The sequence below is a fragment of the Schistocerca piceifrons genome, chromosome 2 (genome assembly GCF_021461385.2).
Source record: "Schistocerca piceifrons isolate TAMUIC-IGC-003096 chromosome 2, iqSchPice1.1, whole genome shotgun sequence".
Lineage (NCBI taxonomy): Eukaryota > Metazoa > Arthropoda > Insecta > Orthoptera > Acrididae > Schistocerca > Schistocerca piceifrons.
This window is the reverse complement of record NC_060139.1, coordinates 286508257-286533901: the sequence shown is the minus strand read 5'-3', so window position 1 is coordinate 286533901 and position 25645 is coordinate 286508257. Positions and strand designations below refer to the sequence as shown.

The 25645-nt window shown below is 45.5% G+C and overlaps 1 protein-coding gene across 1 annotated transcript in view; it reads left to right on the top strand.

Annotated features, from left to right (window-relative positions):
* The window catches only part of LOC124777945 (protein pangolin, isoforms A/H/I/S-like), a 567871-nt gene that overhangs the window by 97538 nt on the left and 444688 nt on the right, over positions 1-25645 (top strand). Inside the window, exon 3 of the mRNA XM_047253496.1 lies at positions 2766-2869. Within this exon, the coding sequence (XP_047109452.1) occupies positions 2766-2869 (104 nt within the window). The remainder of the gene's footprint in view (positions 1-2765; positions 2870-25645) is intronic.

The following is a 25645-nucleotide window of genomic DNA, read 5'->3' as shown; positions in this document are numbered from 1 at the left end:
TATCCAGTAGGGATCGTACAGATATAGTTACACAAATACACCATGTGATCAAAAGTATCCGGACACCTGTCGAGAAAAAATACTTACAAGTTCGTGGCGCCCTCAATCGGTAATGCTGGAATTCAATATGGTGTTGGCCTTGTTGACAGCTTCCACTCTCGTAGGCATAAGTTCAGTCAGGTGCTGGGATGTTTCTTGGCGAATGACAGTCCATTCTTCAAGGAGGACTGCACTGAGGAAATGTATCGATGTCGGTCGGTGAGGCCTGGCACGAAGTCGGCGTTCCAAAACATCCCAAAGGTGTCTTATAGGATTCAGGTCAGGACTCTGTGCAGGCCAGTCCATTGCAGGGATGTCGTTGTCGTGCAACCACTCCGCCACAGACCGTGCATTATGAACAGGCGCTAGGTCGTGTTGAAAGACGCAGTCGCCATCCCCAAATTGCTCTTCAGCAGTGGGGAACAAGAAGGTGCTTAAAACATCAACGTAGACCTGATCAGTGATAGTGCCAAGCAAAACAACAAGGGGTGCAAGCCTCCTCGATGAAAAACACGACCACACCAAAACACCACCGCCTCCGAATTTTGCTGTTGGCACAACACACGCTGTCAGATGACGTTCACTGGGTATTCGCCATACCCACACCTTGCCATCGGATCGTCACATCGTGTACCGTGATTCGTCACTCTATACAACGTTTTTCCACTATTCAATCGTCCAATGTTTACACTCCTTACGTCAAGCGAGGCGTCGTTTGGCATTTACCGGCTTGATGTGTGGCTTATGAGCAACCGCTCGACAGTGAAATCCAAGTTTTCTCACCTCTCGCCTAACTGTCATAGTACTTGCAGTGGATCCTGATGCAGATTGGAATTCCTGTGAGATGGTCTGGATAGATATCTGCCTATTACATGTTACGATCTTCTTCAACTGTCTGCGGTCTCTGTGAGTCAACAGTCGACGTCGGCCTGTATGCTTTTGTGCTGTACGTGTCCCTTCACGTATCCACTTCACTATCAAATCGGAAACAGTGGACCTAGGGATGTTTAGGAGTACGGGAATCTCGTGTTCAGACGTATGACACAAGTGACAATCACCTGACCACTTTCGAAGTTCATGAGAACCGCGGGGCGCCCCATTCTGCTCTCTCTCACGATGTATAATGACTACTAAGGTCGCTGATACGGAATAGCTGGCAGCACAATGCACCGAATATGAAAAACTTATGTTTTTGGCGGTGTCCGGATACTTTTGATCACATAGTGTAATAGCTCGCACAGAGACGAACAGGTAGTCATTCTTCCCGTCCGAGAATAGAACAGAAGGAAACTAATATACTCCATATGGTTTATCATCTGCCGCACGCCGCTTTAGTGATTCGAATAGATTTAGATTTCGTAGCCACTATATGGTATGTGGCGGGAAAGGCAGTACCATTTTCTCCTTGGCAGTCTGCGACCAGTACACTGTCCCTGTATGACCGGGTTTCACTCATTTAACCCTCGTTACGTGAGACAGAGCTGAGGGAACGGCACATGAACTCATCTTTTGAGAAGAAGTTGACGACGATTTTCAGCGACTTTTCTCGGTGCCTGTTCATCTATGGTTCTTAACAGAATTCATGTTAAGAAATGGTAATAACATTTACACATTAACAAGGGTACCGAAATTGACAATTCTCTAACTGCGATACGCAGTCATATGTTTGGTGTTGTTGAAGTGAAGTTTCCTCTTCCATTCAGCGTTTCTTTTTATTCTCTCGCTAAGACGTTTTTCACAAAAGTTTGTGTCACAGGATGGAAGCTTGATAATCACACGTTTAATCACGACTGGGAAATAGCGATAACATGCGTCGAAATCGTCAACAAGCTTATGTTCACTGAGATAAAAAATCACTTAGTGGAAAGCCCGGCACAGATTTATTTTTCATTCTCACTGGCTGCACGGCCTGCGCCAGATATTTATACCTGTCAGATTTAAAGGAATATTATATATAAACACAGATTTGGAATGTATGTATTTGGAATTAAGATACTTAACAATTTAAATCTTAAATTAAGAGCCTCGTGTGTTAACTATCATTTCAACGCACAAAACTTTGTGCGAAACCTAAGTATTGACAGTCAGTGCCGCCAAAATTGTAAATGCTGAGGGATGAAAGTGGTAGATTAAATTATATAGTTACCAAATAAATATAATTTCGTGTGCACATCACTAATAACCAAAAACCCAAATAACAATTTATATAGTAATTTGTGCATTTGTTTATTGTTGACACTTTTTTAATTGTCTCATTTTAAGGAAACTCGATAAATTTACCTTATGATCCAATTCTGCGATTACTTCGATGGCATTTTGTTTAAATTAAGTAGAGTAACTTTCCTGTGAAAACGCAAAAGATGCTAACGTAAATTGCATGTGTATGACCTGTAATATTTCCTCGGTTTATGTAACTGGTGGTATGTTTTCACTTTTCCAACCTAGCTGAAGTCATCAACTCCTCCAGGAACACGAAAACATAGCGTCAGTAACATGGGTTTAATGTTTTCGCGTACGGCCCTCTGTAAATTAACGTAAGAAAAGACTAATAGCATTTGTACTCTTGGCGCCTCAATAATCGGTGTCGCATTGAGGGAATGTATCTGAACAATATCTAGAATATTTGTCGGCTGAGAGAATTCGGCTAAGCGTGGCATTCTGTTTGCAGCCCTATGTTGTCGTGTACTTGGATTTAGACTGACGCTGCCGTTTACTTGGTGTTTCAGGGAAGGTGGAGCCGACGCCTCACACGTCGTCCTTCAACATGGGCTACCTCGTCTCTCCGTACCCGTACCCCAACGGAACGGCTGGGCCCATCCCTGTCTCTATGGTGAGTACCCGCAAGTCCTTACCGAGTCCAAATGTGGACTTCGCTGTGAAGCGCTCGTGCCCTCATTAAATACACGAGACCGCGCGCTGAGCCCAAGCTGGTCATACTAGTTTCGTGTGAACATTTGCCGGCATATAGTTCAAATGTTTTTGCACGTTTCTGAAGATACAAGTATCACGTGGTTTATATATGGATGCAAACACTCTCAAGGCTAAGAAATTATTCAGTTTTGTCTTAAAATGTGCCGATGAACGAAAATGGAGGGGGTCGATGGAAGAAAGTTCTAAGTGAGGATTAGTTAGTGTTTTCAACTCCGCCACTGGTAAAGTGGTTTATTTGTACCGCTAGAAATAACTGTTTACTATATAAATTGTTTCTCTTATTTATGGCTTTGTCTCTTAAAAGCTCACCGAAATATAACATGCAATAACTCAGACCGGCACTCTCATGGGTTAGCACTTTCTTCCGCAGAGCCCTATTACGAATTTCTTTGGAACGTACAACTATCTACGGTCCATTCTAATTCTCTCAGCCATAACCTCATATAAGCTCAGTCATGTTGGTACCTGTTATAAGATGTTCCACTTTACAGAAGGAATATTTTTGAATGGCTGTTCAACGTTTTCCGCAATTCATTCTTTGTACAGTGTCTTTTTAATCTACGTATGCTGATGGTAAGTTAATTCCTAGAGAGGATAAATTTGGTGACAGAATTTTAGTGCCCTCGCCAAAACTTAAAAGTTTTCATTTATTCCCCGTGAGTGGGGAATAACCTGCTACCGTACCTTACTCCGTTCTCAAATGCTGCATGCCTTTCATATACTTTGACTTTCAGATCTGCAGTCAGGTTTCTATACAAGTTATACATAGCCTACCATCCTCAGAATTTGAAAGAATATATTCCAGTTTCACATTCTCAGAAGTTTCCGTAAAAAATTGCAATTGCCGTAAATGTAAGTTTGCCTGTCTTCAACCTGTCTTTTAAGAAGGTCGCGTGGTCTGTAATACCTGATGTGCTCCTGGGTTTTTTTTTTTTTTTTCCCCTAGACCCAAGTCGATCTCCCGCCAGGTCAGCTCCTGACAGTGTTTCCACCCTTCTATAGATAGCTTTTGTTACTATTTTACAATTCTGGCTTACTGAACTGCTTGTACAGTAGTAAAATTTCCAGCAGCTGCACTCATCTGTGTCTAATAAAGAGTGATTATTTGCTAGTAATTATTTTAATATTTCCAGAACGGTATTAGGGGCTAATATTGCGCGCTGAGTAGCAGGAGTTTCTCGTTCCAAATGTGCTGTTGGACCCAGATGTTAAAAGTATATCGTTGTTGATGGATCTAGATTCAGATTGCCAGCAAAGCACGTCAGTAGTCGTACTTGAGCCTAACTTTTTGAGGCAGGATGTCGCAAGCGGGCCAATACGCCAGAACACAGCATGTTGTTATCAATGGAGAGACGTCTACAGACGCTAAAGTAACCTCTGGCGTGCCACAGGGGAGTGTTATGGGACCATTGCTTTTCACAATATATATAAATGACTTAGTAGATAGTGTCGGAAGTTCCATGCGGCTTTTCGCGGATGATGCTGTAGTATACAGAGAAGTTGCTGCATTAGAAAATTGTAGCGAAATACAGGAAGATCTGCAGCGGATAGGCACTTGGTGCAGGGAGTGGCAACTGACCCTTAACATAGACAAATGTAATGTATTGCGAATACATAGAAAGAAGGATCCTTTATTGTATGATTATATGATAGCGGAACAAACACTGGTAGCAGTTACTTCTGTAAAATATCTGGGAGTATGCGTACGGAACGATTTGAAGTGGAATGATCATATAAAATTGATTGTTGGTAGGGCGGGTACCAGGTTGAGATTCATTGGGAGAGTGCTTAGAAAATGTAGTCCATCAACAAAGGAGGTGGCTTACAAAACACTCGTTCGACCTATACTTGAGTATTGCTCATCAGTGTGGGATCCGTACCAGGTCGGGTTGACGGAGGAGATAGAAAAGATCCAAAGAAGAGCGGCGCGTTTCGTCACCGGGTTATTTGGTAACCGTGATAGCGTTACGGAGATGTTTAATAAACTCAAGTGGCAGACTCTGCAAGAGAGGCGCTCTGCATCGCGGTGTAGCTTGCTGTCCAGGTTTCGAGAGGGTGCGTTTCTGGATGAGGTATCGAATATATTGCTTCCCCCTACTTATACCTCCCGAGGAGATCACGAATGTAAAATTAGAGAGATTAGAGCGCGCACGGAGGCTTTCAGACAGTCGTTCTTCCCGCGAACCATACGCGACTGGAACAGGAAAGGGAGGTAATGACAGTGGCACGTAAAGTGCCCTCCGCCACACACCGTTGGGTGGCTTGCGGAGTATCAATGTAGATGTAGATGTAGATGTAGAGAAGCAGTCCTAAACGTAACTAGTCCCGAAATAGAGAAAAAGCGCCCACTGCATTACTTTACCATTTACGTGATTACGCTGCGCCGCGCAGTGCCCGTAATCTGCATTAGGGGTGCGGCGGGCGGTGCGGAGTGGCGTCGGCTGGCCGACTTTGTACGTCTGGCGCACGTGCCCCATACAAGTACAGTCGCGCGTTTTAGTTTCCCGTATCCGTAATTAACGCCGCTGCATAACGCATTAAAATTACGCAGACACTCCTTTACGTCTGCGCGTGCGAAACATCCGCTCGCTCGCAGCTCTAAATGTGGTCTCGCCAGACACAAAAAGGGAGACGGAAAAAAAGGAAGTAGCTGCTCCAAAATGAAAATGTGACACTGGAAATGCAGTGACATCGGTCACCTAGTACAGTAGTTAGCGTTAATTAAAGTTACCGCGGCGTAGAAGGTCGCTGTAAATCCTGTTGTATTAACCATTAGTAAATTGGCTTGGCATAGACAGAGCAGCAAAGCTGAGAGCGAGAGAGTCGCGCTAACGAGGCATTAGCACCTGCAGCGAGCCAGCCCGCCAACAACCCACCGCGTGCACTTTTCCCTCAGCCGGTCGCATCTGCTCTGACCGCTCGCTGCCGCCCGACTACTGAACGTCAAACTGGACAACACATCGCACTTCGTCTTCCGATGCGTACTCGTGTCAGTACCCCGTTCCGTAGGCAGCAACCTTCCGGTCCCGATGGGAGTGAAGCTTCATTCCCATAATTTTTTCCCTGTTCTGTTCAGCAGCTCTTCAATAGTTACTCCATCTACCTATCTGATCATCAGCATTCTTCTGTAGCACCGGATTTGAAAAGCTTCTATTCTCTCCTTGTCTGAGCTACTAATCGCCAATGTTTCCCTGTCGTACAAGTCTAAACTCGAAACAAGTACGTTCAGAAATAACTTCCTAACAGAAGTCGGCCGAAAAAGGCCTAACCCACAAGAGCGTATTTTGGGTTACTGCATGTTATATGTTGCGTTAAATTCCCAAGACATGAGAGTAAGTACATTAAGTCAAATACAGGATATCCTAAGAGGAATGATCAATAATCAGGGACCTGACAGAAACGGTCATTTGAAGCATAAAAAGTCTACTGAACATTGGCTCTAAAATTCATACCTTAAGAGCTATAAGTACTTGTTCATCTTCGCTACCATGAAACACATCTATAACATTTTAGAGCCCATGTTTACTACACTTTGCTGCTTCGAAGGGTCATTGCTATCATATACCTGAATAATTACCAATCCTCCTTGGACACGTTGTTTAGTACAGAGCAGTTCCTAGCGTACATGGAGTACTACTTGCTACCAGCATGTGGTGAAACAAGACAGCGTGATAAGACTAATCCTTACTAAATTGAGGGTTATCATTTTCTTCCACCAACCGCTTCAGTTTATATTCGATGTTAACGTATGTCTCTTTTTCAGAAACTCGCTATTCCCAATTTGCATTTCATATATGTACTTAATTGAGTGCACCACAGCCAAAAATTTGTTAAATGAATATGGTATTTTTCCACTTTGGCTGTTTTTAAACTTTTTCTTCTTTTCACAACTGGTTTCGACTTGTCACAAAATGTTAGTACATTGCCAGCGTTTCACGTACGGTACTTTCCGTTGATTTACCTTCAGCCATTGAGTTCCCATTTCGTAGTGGTAACGTAGAGTGTCTTTTCAATATAGTTAAACACTGAGTAGTGGTTCAAAAAGCTGAAACTAATTGTGAAAAGAAGAAAAAGTTTAAATTAACAACCGTCCAAGTGGAAGAATGCCGCTTTCTTTGAATGCATTTCATACCCTCTTTACTTCCTCCCGCGTGTCATTTTGCTGCCCGGATTGCAACACTCGTCCACTACTTTTATGTCTCCTACTTCTCTCGACAGCACCTGATTTGATTCTAGTGCACATACTTGCGCATTTTTGTTTGCTTCATGTTCATCTTATAACCCTTAAGAACAGTATCCATTTTGTTCATGCGATTGCCACCCTAGAATAACAGTGTACTCGGCAAACCATAATGTTTCTTATTTCATCTCTGAGAACCTTTTTTTTCTCTCCAAATTTCTCTTCACTTTACTTACCACTTACATAAACACACAGGGGTGCATATGCCATACAGTAGAATAACATGCAGAGCCGGTCCCTTCTCAACTATTCTCACGCTTTCATGTCCTTTAACTAATACAAGTATAAATAACACACTGCAAGGTTCACCAGTACGCTGTAATCTAGAGTGGCGTTTACCAAACTAGCTTCTGTGAAATCTTAACTTTTACAAGGAAGCAAAGCAGGGCGCGAGGAGAAGGGAATGGTTTAAATTTTGGCCGCCCACTTACTACAGATGCACTCTACGATCAGGAGGTACGAATGTTTTAGTAATTATTTTTTCGTCTCCTTAAACCATACACACCTAGTTCTTCGCAGCATTAACAGTCTTGACGATTGTTACCCGCTGATAGCTACACTGTGTTACTTAGTCTTATGGGTTACACGTCAGCAATTATTGGGAATTCGGTGATTTTCCATTTTCACGTTTTCTGCTTTTCTTAACAATTGGTGTTTAACACTCGTGTATTTTTATAGAGTGCCTGCTGTTCAGCACCTTTAGCCTTTTCCACGCCTTTTTTTCCGTGACGTTTACTCGAACCCTGAGTAATTTTTTATCTCTGCACACCATCATACTTTTTGGAATTTGTAATATAAGAGCAATATAGTTACAGCAGTACCAGATTCTATACAGGGTGATTCAGTGATATGTAACGTATGACGGAAGAGGGTAAATGTATCAGTAAGGGGCCTTGGTCTGGAACTGACCGAGTAGGAAGTTCTAAGCGAAAATCGTTCTGATGCGTCTGACAGTGGAAAACGTGTACCAGTACTGTTGGCACCTCTCAATTTCGAGAATAAAGAGATTGTTTCGCTCCGACGTCTTTCCAAATCCTGAGAAGTACACCGTATTGAAAATTCAGTGCCCAGAGTGACATATACGATGACGGAGACAGCATCAAATACAGTACGTTAAGCAACGAAGTGTCGGAAATGCTTCTTACGTGAGTACGAAGTATCCAGGAAGTCATTGGGTGTGATAGAGATTAAAACAGCGTTAAATGTGTTTTCGATCAGTCTTACAATAAATGCCCCAAACGAGGACCATTAGCTTGAGAGCAGGGCCGGTGTCGACGTAGCTGGACGTCCCGTGTTCGATGGAAAGTGTGTGACGTGTTCTGTACGTGTGTCACCGCTGGAAGAATTCTTGCAAGTAATTCCTCCAAAGGCCTTCACATGAGCTCTAGTGTAGCCCCACAGAAAGGAGTCTAGTGTGGTGACGTCTAGGGATCTTCAAAGCCAAACTACAGGTTTGCCAGAGCTCCTCTCCTCAAGGACTTTGGTGGGTGCTCTTACAAGAATAGAGTGTACATGGCCACCTAAGTCGAGGAGGCGGCAACATGAAGTGCTCAAGTAGTACGGTTGTCGCCTACGATACTGTCTTACATGTATACTGAAAATTGTCCTTTATGACTTCACCTAACTGTGGTGTGTGATTTGTCATGCGACCGTAAGTGCGGATAATAATAGTTGTACCGGGTGATCAAGAAGTCAGTATAAATTTGAAAACTGAATAAATCACGGAAGAATGGAGATAGAGAGGTACAAATTGACACACAAGCTTGGAATGACACGCGGTTTTATTAGAACCAAAAAAATACAAAAGTTCAAAAAATGTCCGACAGATGGCGCTTCATCTGATCAGAATCGCAATAATTAGCATAACAAAGTAAGACAAAGCAAATATGATGTTCTTTACAGGAAATGCTCAATATGTCCACCATCATTCCTCAACAATAGCTGCAGTCGAGGAATTATGTTGTGAAGAGCACTGTAAAGCATATCCGGAGTTATGGTGAGGCATTGGCGTCGGATATTGTCTTTCAGCATCCCTAGAGATGTCGGTCGAACACGATACACTTGCGACTTGAGGTAACCCCGAAGCTAATAATCGCACGGACTGAGGTCTGGGGACCTGGGAAGCCAAGCATGACAAAGTGGCGGCTGAGCACACGATCATCACCAAACGACGCGCACAAGAGATCTTTCACGCGTCTAGCTATACTTCGCTTTTTTTTCTCCTAATAAAACCCCATGTCATTCCAAGCATGTGTGTCAATTTTTACGTCTCTATCTACATTATTCTGTGGTTTATTAAGTTTTCAAATTTATACTGACTTTTTGATCACCCGGTACATGCCTTCCTCACTAAAGTGAATTTCATCCGTCAACAAAACACCTTCAGGAAACTGAAGGTCTTCGTTAACCTGTTACAGAAACCAACGTACTAAATCAAGCCGAAGGGGATAACGATCCTGGTCCCACGGCCTGTAGTGCGGCAGTATGGATGAAGCAGTAGCTCATACAGCACATTCCGCACCAGACTGCGGTGAACACCGAGCTCAGCGGGAATTGCTCGCTCGATGTGCATTTCCGACAACCGACTGCTTAACGAAATATATTTCTTTGCTTCCCTCATCTTATCTGTCAGTCTGAACGCAGAATTTTTTTTCACCTTGTATAGTGTATTCGGCTACCTGGGAGCGCCCCCCCCCCCCCCTCCCCGAGGACGATCCAGTACCACGTCGACGGCGGCGAGCAGTGCACCTTCGTTAGGCGTTGCGCACCCTCGGCGCAGATGACGGGGGGTGTAGTGTCCGCGTGTGTGTGTGGCTGCGGCGCGGCGAGGCGCCTGGCACGGCGCGACGGCGGGGGCCGCGGATTTATGTGTCGCACTGCAGCGCCACCCGCTAATTAGCTTTTACGACGGCTCCGCCCCGAGTCGGAAATCCACTCCCAAGGTCGCCAAGTAGCTGCCGCCCTAGCACTGCTTCGCTGATGGAATTGGGTTCGCCGTGTCGTTCTGCAGTACCACTATCGTTTGAGGTGTTCCAGTGCGTCATAATATTCTGATACACACACACAAACACACATAGACATCTCTAACCGCCTACCACCCAAAAGAGCTTTCGTACGTATGTCATCTTCATCAGGAAGAGCGCTGTAATTACAACCGTGATTGACCCGCGATTGGTCGACCTACGTCATCGTGGTTAGGGTGTGAAACAGTTGCTGTAACCAGGACAGCAGCCGTAGTCTTAGTAGTGCGTCGAAAAGCTCTGAACGCTGAAAGACTTCAGAGAAATTCGCCGAGTTGTTCCAACAGACGCCCATAGGATGTTGGACGTCGACACGAGTTTTGGCTGCATGTGTTTCAGAAGCCTTGGTGACCAATCACGGGCTGATTACACGGCCATCACAGCAGCAATTACGATAGCCAGTTGTTCGCGACGAAGACGATGGAGGTTGTCGTTGAAAACTCCAGAAATCTACTCTATTTCGACGATCCGAGAAAATCAAAAACATTTTACGAGTACACGTATTAAAATGTCTCTTGTTGAGCACTACTACAATTATTATTACTGGAAAATCATAGTTTAGTCTCTTAGTTGGTTCCGGACGGCTGGATTTCGAATTAAAAGCCATGTGACAGTGTGCCGATTTATGGGCAGTAGTCCGTTTTAGACAATTTCAGGGACTTGCGCACCTGGACGTTCGTGGAAAATCCTAGCGGCTACCGCTTCTGAGTGCCGAATAGCGTGTGTTGATGAGGTATTTTGGGTGTCAACAATAAATAGGTCGGCAAATATATTTATATTAATTTTTCAGTAATCTGTCGCAACTGCTAGTTTTGGTAATTACAGTGTCGGCGAGAAGTTATATGCTGCGGCAGATAAGATGTTAGCTAATAAATGACTCTTACACCCTCAAAAGCCAAATAATGGGATAAGGGACAGGTCACACATACCTATAACGGCTTATGTACATCTGAAGACAGTAACTATGATTCAACGTGTTCAGATGTAATTATCGGTATCTCGGTTACGAATATAGGATGCCCTGCCCTCTTTATCTAGAGAGATAGCGTAATAATTCCCTCTGGGTGCAAGTGACAATGTGTCCTTAACGTACCCTAGTAATCCTGCGGAGGACTGGGGACCTAGAGTTTGACGTGAAATCCGAACCATGTGTTGTTCCTAGCTAATTTTAATGTTATTGTTAGGCTCCGTTGAAAACAGACTGAAATATTCCGTGGTCCGGCCGGAATTTGGTGTCGCGATCTTCCGGTTTTCAGGCACGCGCTTTACCACACCACCAGGCCTGGCAACTAGGGAGATACGAATTACCGAAGCGCAGCGTGGTAACGTACCGTCGCTCGGTCAGGTGGGTCTTCTTTCCTTATTAGGAGGCTGGGCAACCGATCCCGTCCATTTCGCAATTAGTAACAGCGGTGGAAGTAGGCTCTTAGGGAATGTTTATCGCGCTGACACAGTGCGCTTCTTCAGGCAGAGTTTAAGGGAACAGTCGCTAGCGTTGAGGTAGTATCTACTACTGTATCAGTAGTCGTCGACGCTGCAGTCTCATGAGCTATTTTTATTCATGAAGACACATTTCTCACCCTGACTTCCTGTGGTTCGTGATGTCCACCCACGTCACAGGTCGGTATAGTATATTAAAACTGCGGTGCGGGTCTAGGTCGCTGGTTCAGTCTCGACGGTTAAGTCAGTTTCTTCACCAGGACAGTGTACGTATTAGGATTACTAGGTTGAATATGCCATTGTTATTAATTAAATCCCGCACCCCCCCCCCCGTCCCCATACCCGTAACGGGCAATGGAGTGTTGGCGCGTGGTAGTAATCGGTTGGGAATACTGTATTCGACCCCTCCTTCCTACTATTCTCGACGTGTAACCTATGTACCGGTACAGCGTTTCACTCTTCCGTCACCACCACCACACGCGTTAAACACCACACAGATAGTTATGTTTACTATGCGGGATGATTAATGTAATACCCTTGACACAAAGTCGTATCTGTGTGCACCACACGAGTGATATACATCCGTACACATCGTTGTGGTTTCAGACAATCTCGTATATTCAGTGAATTTTGACATTGTCAAACTGCAGCACGCGAACTGTTTGAAATGTCTTCTTTTATTAACAAATGCCTCGATTACATTTTGTAAATATATTACTGTATATACCTACAAAATGCGATTAAGACATTTGTGAACAAAAGAGTGGGTCTCGTATGGTCTGTCAAGCTAATACTTACCTGTTTATCCCTTTTCTGCGTATAGTCAGTGTTCTCGGTCTTCTTGACGCATGTAAATTGAGAATGAACTAGTGCTTCGGAGGATTACTTCCAACTTCTTCATTAGGAGCAACTGACTGCTTCTCAGCTTGAATTTGTAACATATCATTTCCTGCTCACCCATGTGCGTTAGACGTTTTTCACTTTGTAGCCGCCTCGGTCAGTTTCAGTTCTCAGTGCGAAGGGGTTTCTTGTTCGGCTAAATATGATGGGCCGGATGTACCAAACGCTGCAAATGGTGGCGACTGGAGCCTACATGGCGGGCTTGGCGAGAAATTTCTCCATGACGGAGTTGCAAAAAGACTTCTTAATGTCCCGACAGGGGGCAGCATCTGACAAAAACGTTGTTAGCAATAGGAGGAGAATGGCCAATGACACCGCCTACTTTTTCTTTTGTTTTTATGATTGACTGAAAGGACTGTATTTGAAATAATTTCGTGAAGCTGTGGTGAGTTCACGAAATCGCGGCAGTCAGCCGGCGGTCCTCGTGCGTTGGAGAAGTCTTATGCCATCTGGGGCAGAGGGGTATTTTCGGACCGTATTTCGGAAGTCTGGGATTCGTGATCCATCGGTTTTAACGAGGGCCTGAATGCCACACGCAAGACAGAGTGTATCCGTAATGCGTTCTTGCGCGCGGGCAGCGATTTCTGCTTAGGTATTTGCCGTTGCGCTTCGTGAGTAGTGGTGAGTAATTAGTGTGAAATTGCGCGGTAAAATAAGGGCTCTCTGAAAACGGAGGCTTTAGTTAGCTGGAAGTGGTAGTTAGATAAACAGTGACGGATTTGGCATTGGTTATTCGGTACTAACAACCTTCATTTCTATAAGTGGAAATCTGAGAGTAATGTTTTTTGAGTGCTCTTTTCTCTGTTGATATAGAACTGTGTTCCCATTTGGTTGTCGAGTAATTGTGAATGGCAATTATTAATAGCCAGTTGAAAGTAATTAACGGAACTGTTACTAGTGAACCTTCCGATCCAGTGCTCGTATCCTGGAGCACATGGAAGTAGATATAAATAGGATTTTTTAAGTATGTACCTTGATGTGTGAGAATTTAACCCAGCCTCGCGGGTCAAAGGGAGGCTGGCGATCCTGATTTAATTTGATTGGATGGTGTACCATAGTAGACAGTTAATAGGGATCCACCAAAAATGTTTCCGATTAGAACTGCGGAGCAGTTCGTCGCGACACTGCTCTGGCACACTTCATGGCGCCAAGAGTACGTGGATTCTGGTCGCTGCCGCGAGTGGGCACCACGGAGGCTCTGAGGTCGGACGAAAGGAGTTTTCCATATTTTGTAACCAGTTTTTGCCGTGTTACTGGTCGCCCCACGTCACCTTGACTTCGTAATATTAGAGATATTATCGATGTCGGTAATGGAAGGATGCTAGTGGCGATACTGTTGCTTTTGAGACGTAGACAATTCTGCTATTTTTGTTTATAGTCTCCCAATTGTTTACGTTCCGACAGGAGTAGCGGCTCGGCTAGAGTCCCTCCATGACATACATCGAAACTGTGACAGCATAACGTCACGATGTCGTAAGACGACCAATCACTGGCAATTTATTTCTTGTAAAAGTTTCCACAGCAGCAGTCGTGACACTCAGTTGCTTTCGACAAATATGATGCGGGCAACCCTCGAAAGCTCAAGATTTTACTCTATTTTCTTGCAGCATGAAGATCGGGAGCATTTGGAAAAGCATGTAGTTGCGTAAAACTTGTTTCCTAGTTAAAACATGAAACACACAAGCCAGACTTCACGAGAAATGTTGGTGAATTAATAGTGAACCGCTCCCGCGAGAGGTTAGAGGTAATCAGCGCATGGAATATCGAAAAGTATATTCTGCCAGTGCTGTACATGCACTATGGTTCACAGCGATTTTATCATTGATACCTTAGCGTAGTTACTACAAGGTCTCAGTTCATACGTCGCTACTCTTAACGTGCTCAGCACGCAGAGTAGCACATACTAGATTTCGCATAAATGCCTGAAAGACGATTCTGGGCTGTAACAGTCAGAACTGTGTGTTGTCGGTTGTGTATGTTAGACCTACTTAGTGCTTGTTCTTATGGGGTGCGACGTGCAGGCGAACTGCAAAATTAAGGAGTCACGATCGACGGCACGCACATCTTTACGAAGCGGTACATTTAGCACCATCAGCTGCAGAAGTGACCGGGAAGCGTGTGGCGAAGCGTCGTATTCCAGAGAGTACAAATTGTAAATTTTTGGCATATTTCACTTTCGAATATAAATTAATATCGGCGTTATTTGCGTACGGTTTCATAAACCGTCGGTTATGCGTTTAATTGTTTTTGCGTGCATTACTTTCACATAATGTCGGGTAAAATTGTGTAAGGCTGTTCTCCTACGATGTGGGGGTTTAAGATAAGAGAACTGCCAGCCTGAAAATTATTTATTAGCTGTACCACGGCTTATTAAAATATGCGTATGTAGTCTGCGGTGTAAAAAGTATTTGAATGGTAGAATATCGGCGACAACTGTATGCAGAAAATGCGCATTAATGTCCAATTCCGGGATGGGTGAGCTGATAAGCCAGATGGAGTGCTACATTAGCGGGCCAGAAGCTAGTGTTAACTGAATTTCGCTCTCAGGTACTCACGCTAAAAGGGTCGCTGGACCATTGTTGAACACAAGAGCACCTTTTTCCCTTTTTTTGTGCGCGTTATTTGATTTGATGGTCGCTAACAGCACTGCAGCGGAATTAAAACGAGTGGGAAATCCGTAATATGACCCGTTACATACTTGATGAATAAATTTAAAATGCTGTCCAGGAGCAAACCGTTTATGCCGTGTAACAGATTGGAAAATAAAGCGGAAGCCGAGGAATGATTTGGAGTAATAACACATTACTAGAATGCTGCGTACGAGCGCTCCGGCGCTGCGGCAAGGGGGAGGGGTGCGAATGAAAGGGGTTTTATGTATGCAACGAATTTACATTTGCGCTCTGCTCATTAATTCCGCTTTTCCAATGCCGATTCTGCGGCTCGTTCGTCGGCTCCATTGTCTGGCTGTTGTGGTGGCGGTTACGGGATGTGGCGCTGTCGTCTTCCTCCCGCTGGCTGGCGCCTTTGCTCGATCGCTTAAGGCGGAGATATTTTCTTTTCAGATTACTGCTGTATCATGGCACAGATGTGCATAGTTCCCATATTTCTCACGGAATGTTCAGTGTGTCCCTGAACTCTGTTAGACTGCTGCGTTCACTTCGCTTCGTTGGCCGCATTCTCTGATCCTCCGTGACGCAACCGCTTTCGAGCACAAAGTACCAAGTTCGACCAAGGTGTGATGGAAAATATTTTCACAACGAGAATTTATTCGCCAAGGACAGAGAATATAGACTGTTACCGGTCAGTATGTTGAGCGTCATTTAAATCCCAAAATTCTCGGTGCTATTCTGTTCAGTGATGAGATCCATGACGCTTTCGATACTTACAGTGATACCTGTGGGAGTTAAGTTACGACGAAATATTTTTATAGTACTTCACTCCGCTGACTGTTTCGTGTCGCACGGTTCACTTTTCAACTATTTCAACAACGGTCTGCGAAATAATCCTGGAAGGTTTCCGAAGGTTATAAGAGGTAAAGCGATTCGTGGCTGGCCGAGCGTCCACAATTATTTCTTCTATTATTTCAGCATATGAAAAAGTACGCACTTTTCTCGATCGGCAACGGAAACGCTACAAGATAGGCATTGTGCATCGCAGAGAGAACAATATTGACAGACTATATTAAGAGAGCCCCCCGTTCCAACATACACAGAAGCGCCAAAGAAACTGGTACAGGCATGCATATTCAAATACAGAGATAAGTAAACATGCAGAATACGGTGCTGCGGTCGGCAATGACTGTATAAGACAACATGTGTCTGGCGCAGTTGTTAGATCGGTTACTCTTGCTATAATGGCAAGTTATCAAGATTTAAGTGACTTTGAACTTGGTGTTATAGTTGGCGCACGAGCGAGGGGACACGGCATCTCCAAGGCAGCGACGAACTGGGGATTTTCCCGTACGTCCATTTCGCGAGTGTACCGTGAATATCAGGAATCCGGTAAAACATCTAATCTCTGACATTTCTGCGGCCGGAAAAAGGTCCTGCAAAAACGGGACCACCGAAGACTGAAAAGAATCGTTCAACGTGACAGAAGTGCAAACCTCCCGCAAATTGCTGCAGATTTCAATGCTGGGTCATCTACAAGTGTCAGCGTGCGAACCATTCAACGAAACATCATCGATTTGGGCTTTCGGAGCCGAAGGCCGACTTCTGTACCCTTGATGACTGCACGACACAAAGCTTTACGCCTTGCCTGGGAAACGTGTTGCCTGGCCGTCGAGTCTCGTTTCAAATTGTATCGAGCGGATGTACATGTACGCGTATGGAGACAACCTCACGAATCCACGGACCCTGCATGACAGCAGGGGACTGTTCAAGCCGGTGGAGGCTCTGTAATGGTGTGGGTCGTATGCAGTTGGAGTGATTTGGGACCCTTGATACGTCTAGATACAACTCTGACAGGTGACACATACGTAAGCACCCTGTCTCATTACTTGCATCCATTCATGTCCCTTGTGGATTCCGAAGGACTTGGACGATTCCAGCAAGACAATGCGACACTTCACACGTCCAGAGCTGCTACAGAGTGGTTCCCGGAACACTCTTCTGAGTTTAAATGCTTCTGCTGGCCACCAAACTCCACAGAGATGAGCATTATTGAGCATACCTAGAATGCCTTACAATGTGCTATTCAGAAAAGATCTCCACCATCTCATAAACTTATGGATTATAGACAGCCCTGCAGGATTCATGGTGTCATTTCCCTCCAGCACTACTTCAGATATTAGTCGACTCCTCGCCACTTCGTGTTGCGGCACTTCAGCGTGCTCGCGGGGGCCGTACACGATATTAGGAAGGTGTACCAGTTTTTTTGGCTCTTCAGCGTACATCTCGGCTGATAAGCGTTACAGTGAAGTTAGAAAAATCCATGTTTATCCTGATAGATGTCGACGGTCTTTCTTCCAGCGTACAATCCGGAAGTTGCACAGAAGAGCCCGCAAGTGGCACAGGAGATGGTGTTTCATACAGTATGCAAGTAGCCTCCTCCACACGCGGTGACTTTGAGTACAGATGTATGAATTATAAGGAGATACTGACATATTTCAGTTAGCAGTAGGCCTTATGACGATACGAACAGTAGTCGATGGTACTTCTCAGAATGCGGTTTAGAGAGTAGTGAAGGGGAAGAAGAACCAGTGGCTGGAAGCGGCGGGCGCGCGTTGGCTCTGCGTAGCGTCCGGAATCCGGCCGCGCAGCGTCTTCGCGGGAAGCCGGCGGCAGACCAGACCGCCCACGCCTTTGTTCTGGGCCGGGCAGGTAACCGCCGGCGCGCCGCGGCCGCTCCGCACAAGAGCGCTTCCCAGTGTTCCCGCCGCTGTCGTGTCCTGTCCTCTCCCTGCTCTCGTGGAAATGAAAAGCTGAAGCCGTAGCTAGCAAAAGCTATTAAAACTCGATAAACTACTACGAGATATTCTCCGGTGCTGAGCGTGTATTTCGTAAAGCAACGACATCCTTTGTCTCGAAGAAAAGCAGAGATGATGACGATGATTATGATGAGACTGGATTATTGAGCGTATTGCATAAAGTGCGGATCACAGTCTGGAAGATAGTGGTTGTCAGTGACGAGGTTTCGCACGCTTCGTGCCGCTCATTTTTACACTCGATAAAAGGCAATGTGAAGTACCAGTGTGACGGAGGTGTAGAACGTAAACATTTTGAACCGGAAGGCTATTAGTTTATTAGGCTTGGCCCTGTTGCAGGTGGTGTGCCATTGTGTTACTCGTACTTGTTAATCGTCCTGCGTAGACAATTGTAAAAGAACGTCCAGTATACCGCTGATTCCAGAAATGACGTCAATGGGACCGTGTCTGCATGGTTTCGAAAGGAATTGATTTACGTTGGGGGGGGGGGGGGGGGGAGTATGTTGCACTTTGCACTCGCGTCTTACGATGTATCCCAGAATTCTGGTTTGAACACATGTTTTCGCTATAGTTCTTTGAAATGAGTCTGAAATATTTTGTCCCCAGGTCGCTGCTTCAACGGGTGAGTTTCAGGCACCAGGTTCAGTCGTCGATCGTGTTCATTTGCTTGCAGCTCATCTGGCCTAGTCCTATTCGTTATTGTAGCCGTCTGGGCCAGTATCCGGCCACAGTGGGGGGGTTATTCTTCAATCCGGAACTGAGGGGCCAGTGCTTCCTTAATGCTCCTGTAGCCAGACCCGTCAGTGTTTCTGACATCCTTTGTAGAAAAAGTCCTTAAAGTTCTGCTAGAGGGCAGCACCTTACAGAACCCATGAAAGCAGAAGCGGGAATGGCAAATGAGAGTGCCTACTTTATGCTCCAGTGTGTCTGTGGCAGAAAGACATATATTTCACATAACCCCGTGGAATGGCCACTAGCTCGCGAAATTGAGAAGTGTGTGTGTGTGTGTGTGTGTGTGTGTGTGTGTGTGTGAATTCCTAAGGGACCAAACTGCTTAGGTCATCAGTCCTCAGACTTACACACTACTTAAACTAACTTATGCTAAGAACAACATACACTCCCAAGCCCGAGGGAGGACTCGAACCTCCGGTGGGAGGGACCGCGCAGTCCGTGACATGGCGCCTCAAACCGCGTGGGCACTCCGCGCGGCAAAATTGAGAAGTTCGCCGGCAGCCGTTGTGGGGTATTTAAGTGGTGTGCTCTCTGGGGAGGAGCTGGTGTTGCTATTATGTGTATCACGAGTAGGCGATCTATTTTGATCAATCTTGTTACTGAGGGCAGTGCCAAGACTGGGAATTAGAAGTGTGTTTTCGGATGCGGACATGCTATTCTGCTCAGGCACTTTCCTATTTTTCTCTGCCAGTGTTGCGGATTAGTAAGTATGGACTTCTTCGGCAAAAGCAGAGACCTCAGAGAAGAGCATCGAGCCCGTAGCTAGGTGAGGATGGATAAAAGTGAGAGGCTTGGCTAGGGTTAGTGCACGCCATTAAATTTTGTTTCCGTACATATGTGAGAATGATTTCCTTGTGCGGCTCTTTCCCTATTGACTTTGACTGTATTTATATTGGCTCTATTTAGTTCTATCTCGCAGATTAAAGCAAAGCTTGCGACCCTTATTTAAACTGTTTTGCTGGTTTGGCGGTGAAATTGGATAGTGTATCAGTGAAGAGAATAATCAGGTGTCGCCCATAAACATTTCCCATCAATCTCATGAGCAGGTCTCGCGCGCTGACCGTTCCCGAGAGTACCTGAATTCCGGCCGCGGCTGAGATTTCGTGCGACGTTATGGGAGCACGGGGCCACCGACGGAAGGAACGTTTCACTAACTTTTTTTTCCTGTAATTGTGTCGCGTATTTCACCTTTCGTAATGATTTTTATACAAGAAAATTCAGAGTTACCCCATCGCTCGGAGTCCACATTTTTAACTGTTTGTCTTGCAGTGATCAGCTGTGCAAGTCCAAAGGACCGAGGCTTCAGTTGCGTGTTACTTTGCCTCCTGTTAACATTGTCTGCCATAGTCTAACTTTTACATCTTTCAGAATCGCACTTTTAGTTAAGAGCTGACGTCTATTGCAAACGGCTCGCTTCCACTCTGCAACTCGTTGTGAAACTGGGGTGAGTCCGTCATCATTTGACCTTTTTCAGATTCTGAATGCGTCTACCACGGCAGGATATTTTCCACTAGTGCCCAGTCACATTAGTTCAGCTCTGACAAAAATGTTCATGTGCTGTAGAATTCGTGTGGCAATAATAAGTTAACCCGAATACTGCGGAGGAAACGAAATTGTTCCTTCGGCCATGCAGTACTGTTAAGGTTTTTTTTTAATTTCTCCCACAAAGTTTATAATTTTGATAACGATTGTCTCGTAGGTTTGACTGACCATTTATTGTAGGGGGCATTATGGAAGTAACGTAAAGAAGAACCTCGGAACGAGGGCAGCGGCTAAATAGCTGCACACTGTGCCCTAGAGTTTCACAGGAAATTTGTGGAGATATACGGCTGAAGTGTGGACTGCCCGTATATACTAGACGTAATTCATGCTCGAGCTTTCCAGGCTCAGGTTTCCGGGCGTTATCACTCTTGCCGGCGAGAGGACGGAACTCTGGAATCCCCAGCCCTGGCTCGGTCCACGCGGTTGCACTCCTGTGGGAACCCCTCCACGCGACAGAGACCCGCGCGCCGGCCTGCGTTCATTATCCCGCGGGACAAAGCCGGCGGAGGAAGTGCCGGCTTTATTTCACGTGCGCGGTTCTAATTTCCTTGGCCCGGCCTGTCACGGCGCGAGGACGCACGGCTAATTGTGCGACACGCAGAAAGCCATTAAAATGTGCTCCCCGTCTTTTCATGCGCAGCGCGGACCAAGGCCGTTTCTTTCTTCTCTGCTATCGGTGGGGCTGCGCGGAACCCCTGAGATTCGAGAAGAAATGAATCTATCTATATGTGATTTCGTATTGCCCTTCAGTTTGGTGCATTTCTATTTTTATATGGCTTCTTCCGTCCCAGTCCATTCAAGTGAACTGGAATTTCGTCCAGAGCGTGTTCATGAAACTGTCAGTTCATGTAACTACCGTCGATATGAACGTTTCGGACATAAATAATATACTTCTATAGCGTACACTGTTTTATTACGGACAAGCATAACTATAATAAAATTACAGCCCTCTTAGACGAAAAGGTTGGTTTTTATAGCACAGTGCTGTACTATAGGCTAGTTCTACTAGATATGGTATGTCCCTTCCGTCCTCCGACCATGTGAGAACCGTCTTACGCAGCCTAAAGACCTGAATTCAAAGTGGAGTCCGAACAGTGGTGCAAGTTTAGTTTTCGTATTGCATTATCACATGTGAACGCCACGTCGACTGTACCTCTTTCAGTGATTATTTTACATTTTTACTACACGAACACTTGTGATATGTTCGGTTTGCAACGAGCACTATTATTAGCAAAATTGTTTTAATACGTGAATCGAGTTAAATCTTTGTCCTTCATTTAAATCATTGTAATCCGAATCGCAAGAATAAATTCAAAGCTTCAGGAATTCCTTATCTTTCAGTATTCGAACATCTGCTTGCAGAAGCATTCACTACTCCCAGAACTTTGCACGGCTGTAGCTTTCGATCATATTCCACCATTACAGCCTGATAATCGTCTATTTCGGTATTAAACAAATATATCTGGATATCAATAAATAGCTTTTTTCTGGGAAATCTGGACTCCATCGGCCCGGAGGCATTTAAGTATTCCCAAATACACTTTCTAATGTTATCCTATAGTTTTTCGTTAGTTGTCTCTTATCACGAGGAGTCCAGCGAAGAAATATCGCAGTTGGTCTTCTGTCAGTTTATTGGACTACAAGCTCTCTCCTTCCATTTCGATATAATAAATGATATCACATCCTTAACTGTAGTTACATCTTTCTTATTTATTCGTCTGCCCCTTTCCATTGCTTGTCTAAAAAACGTTTTTTGATTATTTGTGTGGCGAAGACATTTCAGATGGTTTTCTGCTCTGCACAAACACTCGTTGTGCGTTTTTACATGGTCTTGCTTTCAGAAATGACGTCCCATGTGGCTTCAGTACAAGCCAAATTCATCGCCGTTGAATGTAATCTTGAGTGCTAAATCTCGCATACGTATTCTGAAGACATCTAGTGTGAAATGGCAGTAGTTAAGGATATATTCGATACAGTGTGTGGTCTATAACTGAGGTAGCGGGTATGTGAAGACAATTAATCCTGTGGAGTGAAATCTACGGATCACTGTGTTTTATCAGCTGCCCTGTAAACTTTTAATCGTGATTACTGTAATCAGTGCCGAAGACCCCTGTTTAGCTCTTCGATGGCAGTATTAGCAGATCTGAGACAGGGAACGGAACAAATGTGCCTTGAGTAGTACAGGCTGCAGTAGTGTATGCCTCGGTTATGGAGCTTTGCTTACTGGTTCTATTTCTTACAACATTATTTGTTAAAGACAGAACAGTGCAATGGGAGTGGTGGTGCCATTTCGGTCTGTGGAGAAACTAGCGGCGTGCTAAAGTATTTGTAAAGATTGAACCTCAGTGCCTATGCCAGCGTTCATTGTCACATCTTGTTATATGGACCACCTATGAGAGTTCATGATGAACGCGAGTAAAAGATAATCTTGGTGAGAAGTAGCATATTTACCAGCAGTCATTAGGAAATGTGTTTGCGCTTTCGAAATCCTTGAATCGGGTGACTCACTTTCACGTAGAAACCAAAAGAAGCGATTGCGTTTTCATTTCTCCTTTTGATGCTCATTTTCGTCTGACGCTGAATCCGCAGACTTTAACTTACAAGAGCGGCTTTATTATTCTGTTTCCTACACAAGGAGTATGGGGGTTAAATTTGCCACCGTGACGTGATGTAGGAGAGCGTTGGAGCTCGTCAGTGGTGAGATATGCTAAGGCTCCGGATGTTTTGTTTCCCAATCAGTAGACCTTTCTGACTTCTAATACGATCTCACAACTATTGTGCATAGCACAGGCATTCGTTTTCCAGAGAGTCGAGTACTGTTGTTCTGGCCGGAGAAGGAGTGATCGACAGTAGTTGGGTGAAGTTTTATGGCCCTACGAGGCCGCAACAGCCGCTCCATAAGACTCTACCAGTTTATGGAAGGTCATTGTGTGGCCACGCCTCGTAGGCCGTCCTTTTTTTGTCCCATTTCTCTCGATCCCCGGCAGGCAGGGGCAGCAGCAGCTCCTTTTCTCGTGACGTGTCACTCGCTCGCAGGCGGGGGCCGCGCCGTGGTATTCGGGTTTGTTGTCCTTCACGGCCATTCTTCCGCCCCGTTCCTCCCCCACTTCCAGCTCATTTATTCCGAACCCCCTGTGGCCGCGGCCGGCGGGGGAGGAGCCCCGTTCTGCCGGTGAACAAACACTCGCCCGAGCTGGACGGGGAGAATGCCGCATGGTCAATAAGACAGGTAGGTAGGCGATGCGAGGCGAGGAGCGGCGCGCCGCGCTGGCGACCGGGCTCAGCGCGCTGGGTTTTTGGTAAAGCGGCGCGCGGCGTTGCCAGCCAGGCAGCCTCTGGTCGCCAGCACGGGTCCCGGCCGCTCTGGGCTGCGCTGCGCTGCGCTGCTCTGGGCTGGGCTGGGTTGCCGTGCGTGCCGTCCCAGGCCCGGGCCGGCCCGGCCCGTCCCGTGAACGGACGCAGCCTGCCTGCCCTCCCGATTCAGTTTTTTTCTGGGCGCAGCGCCGCTAACAGGTGCGTGCGCGGCCGCCCTCGTGACGTGACGTGCTGCTCTCGTTTGGCGCCCGAGGGACACGCAGCCCCAGCCCCGGTATATCAGGTGCCGAGCGCCTCGTTCACCTCCCACCCGGACATTCCGGCGTCTGAAGGACGCAGCAGCAGGCACGCGCAGGTGGCGGTGCTTCACACGCCCTGCTGCACTCCAACGGCGTAGCCGGCGTCACTCGTCTTCGTTACGGTACACCGAATGTTGAGCTATTTAATGCAGCTCTAGTGAACATCACTGCCTTACGCATGCCGCAAAGGAAGCGAGGCAACTCGCAGAAGTTCGGTACGCCACCTGACGGTAGATTGCTCTGTCACGTAAGCATCTACTCACGTTAGACATAACATTAATTTCCGAACGGTTCAAGGTACCGAAACAAAAATTTTGGCAAAGTATATCACGAAAAGTTACGCACCCATATTTGTTTTTTAATTAATGTTATTGACTCTTCTATCAACTGAGATACTACTAGAACGAGTATGGTTTTCATAACTGGAGTAATATACTGTTTTAATACCATTCGACAGCTTTTGAAAGTCGAGTACGATGATTTCATTTCGCAAAAATATCAAATAAATGCCCTAATTTTGATATGCGTTCTGTTGTTGCGTTGTAAAGCTATCACCAAGGCTCTAACACGAGGATGCGTCGCTACATGCAACGTATTGTAAAGTGGAGGACGTACATGCATTCTGAATACTTTTCCTGGTCCCCTTCTCATACGCTAAATGAATAGCCTATAGTTCAATTTATATTGTTATTAATGTGTGTGAAATCTTATAGGACTGCTAAGGTCATCAGTCCCTAAGCTTACACCGTACTTAACCTAAATTATCCTAAGGACAAACACACACACACACACACCCATGCCCGAGGGAGGACTCGAACCTCCGCTGGGACCAGCCGCACAGTCCGTGACTGCAGCGCCTTAGACCGCTCGGCTAATCCCGCGCGACTCAATTTATATGAAATCCAGCATGTTCAGAATTTCTGTCGTATGAGGTAGAGCCTTGTACCCTCGCACTGTGTTCTTGCTGCATATACGATAGAGAGACAAGTGTTCGTCTCATAGAAAAGTATTTGCACACTCCAAACGCGGCTTTCGTCTTTTTGTAAGATAGGAATGTCCACAGAATACGTATCACGAATATGTAAATGAAAGGGCAGTTATTGTTCATTGAGAATGTTAAGCTTAACTTCCTAGCTCATGTCCATGATAACCTAAATGTGTGGGCTCAGGTCATCGTAGGAACACCACTTCTAAAATATCATATGGCCTGAGCTACACCCTCTATACACCATGGTTAAGACTGGACTGGGCTGTTGGTGCTGTCGACACCTTGCTTCATTTGAAAATAGATAAAATTTCTACACGCTTCCAGTCAGCCACTGTCCAGTCTCTGTGGTGTTTGACCTATTAATGAGATGCACTGACTTTTTGCTATGTATACTATACCAAAATAATGTTCATTGTATGCAGTTGGCTTCGCGTGGTTCACTCGAAAACTGTTTGAAATGGACTTGTATTTCTGTCAGATATGGAACTGGTGATCATTGACTCGGTGTCCGTGTCATTCCTTTACGGTCCCTATCGGTTCGGATCTTTTTACGATCACTGATGTTACCTACAACACTCCGTAGCGACGTGTATATTCTTTTAAGGGTATGGCTAATATTTTGCCCATCGAGCTTGTCAGTCTACTCGTGTCTTCCAACAGCTCTCGATGGCGGTAACAATTTACCGTTCGATTAAATAGCCGAACTTGCCGTAATATCTCGTTTAATTCCCCCCCCCCCCCCCCCCTCTACACACACACACACACACACACACA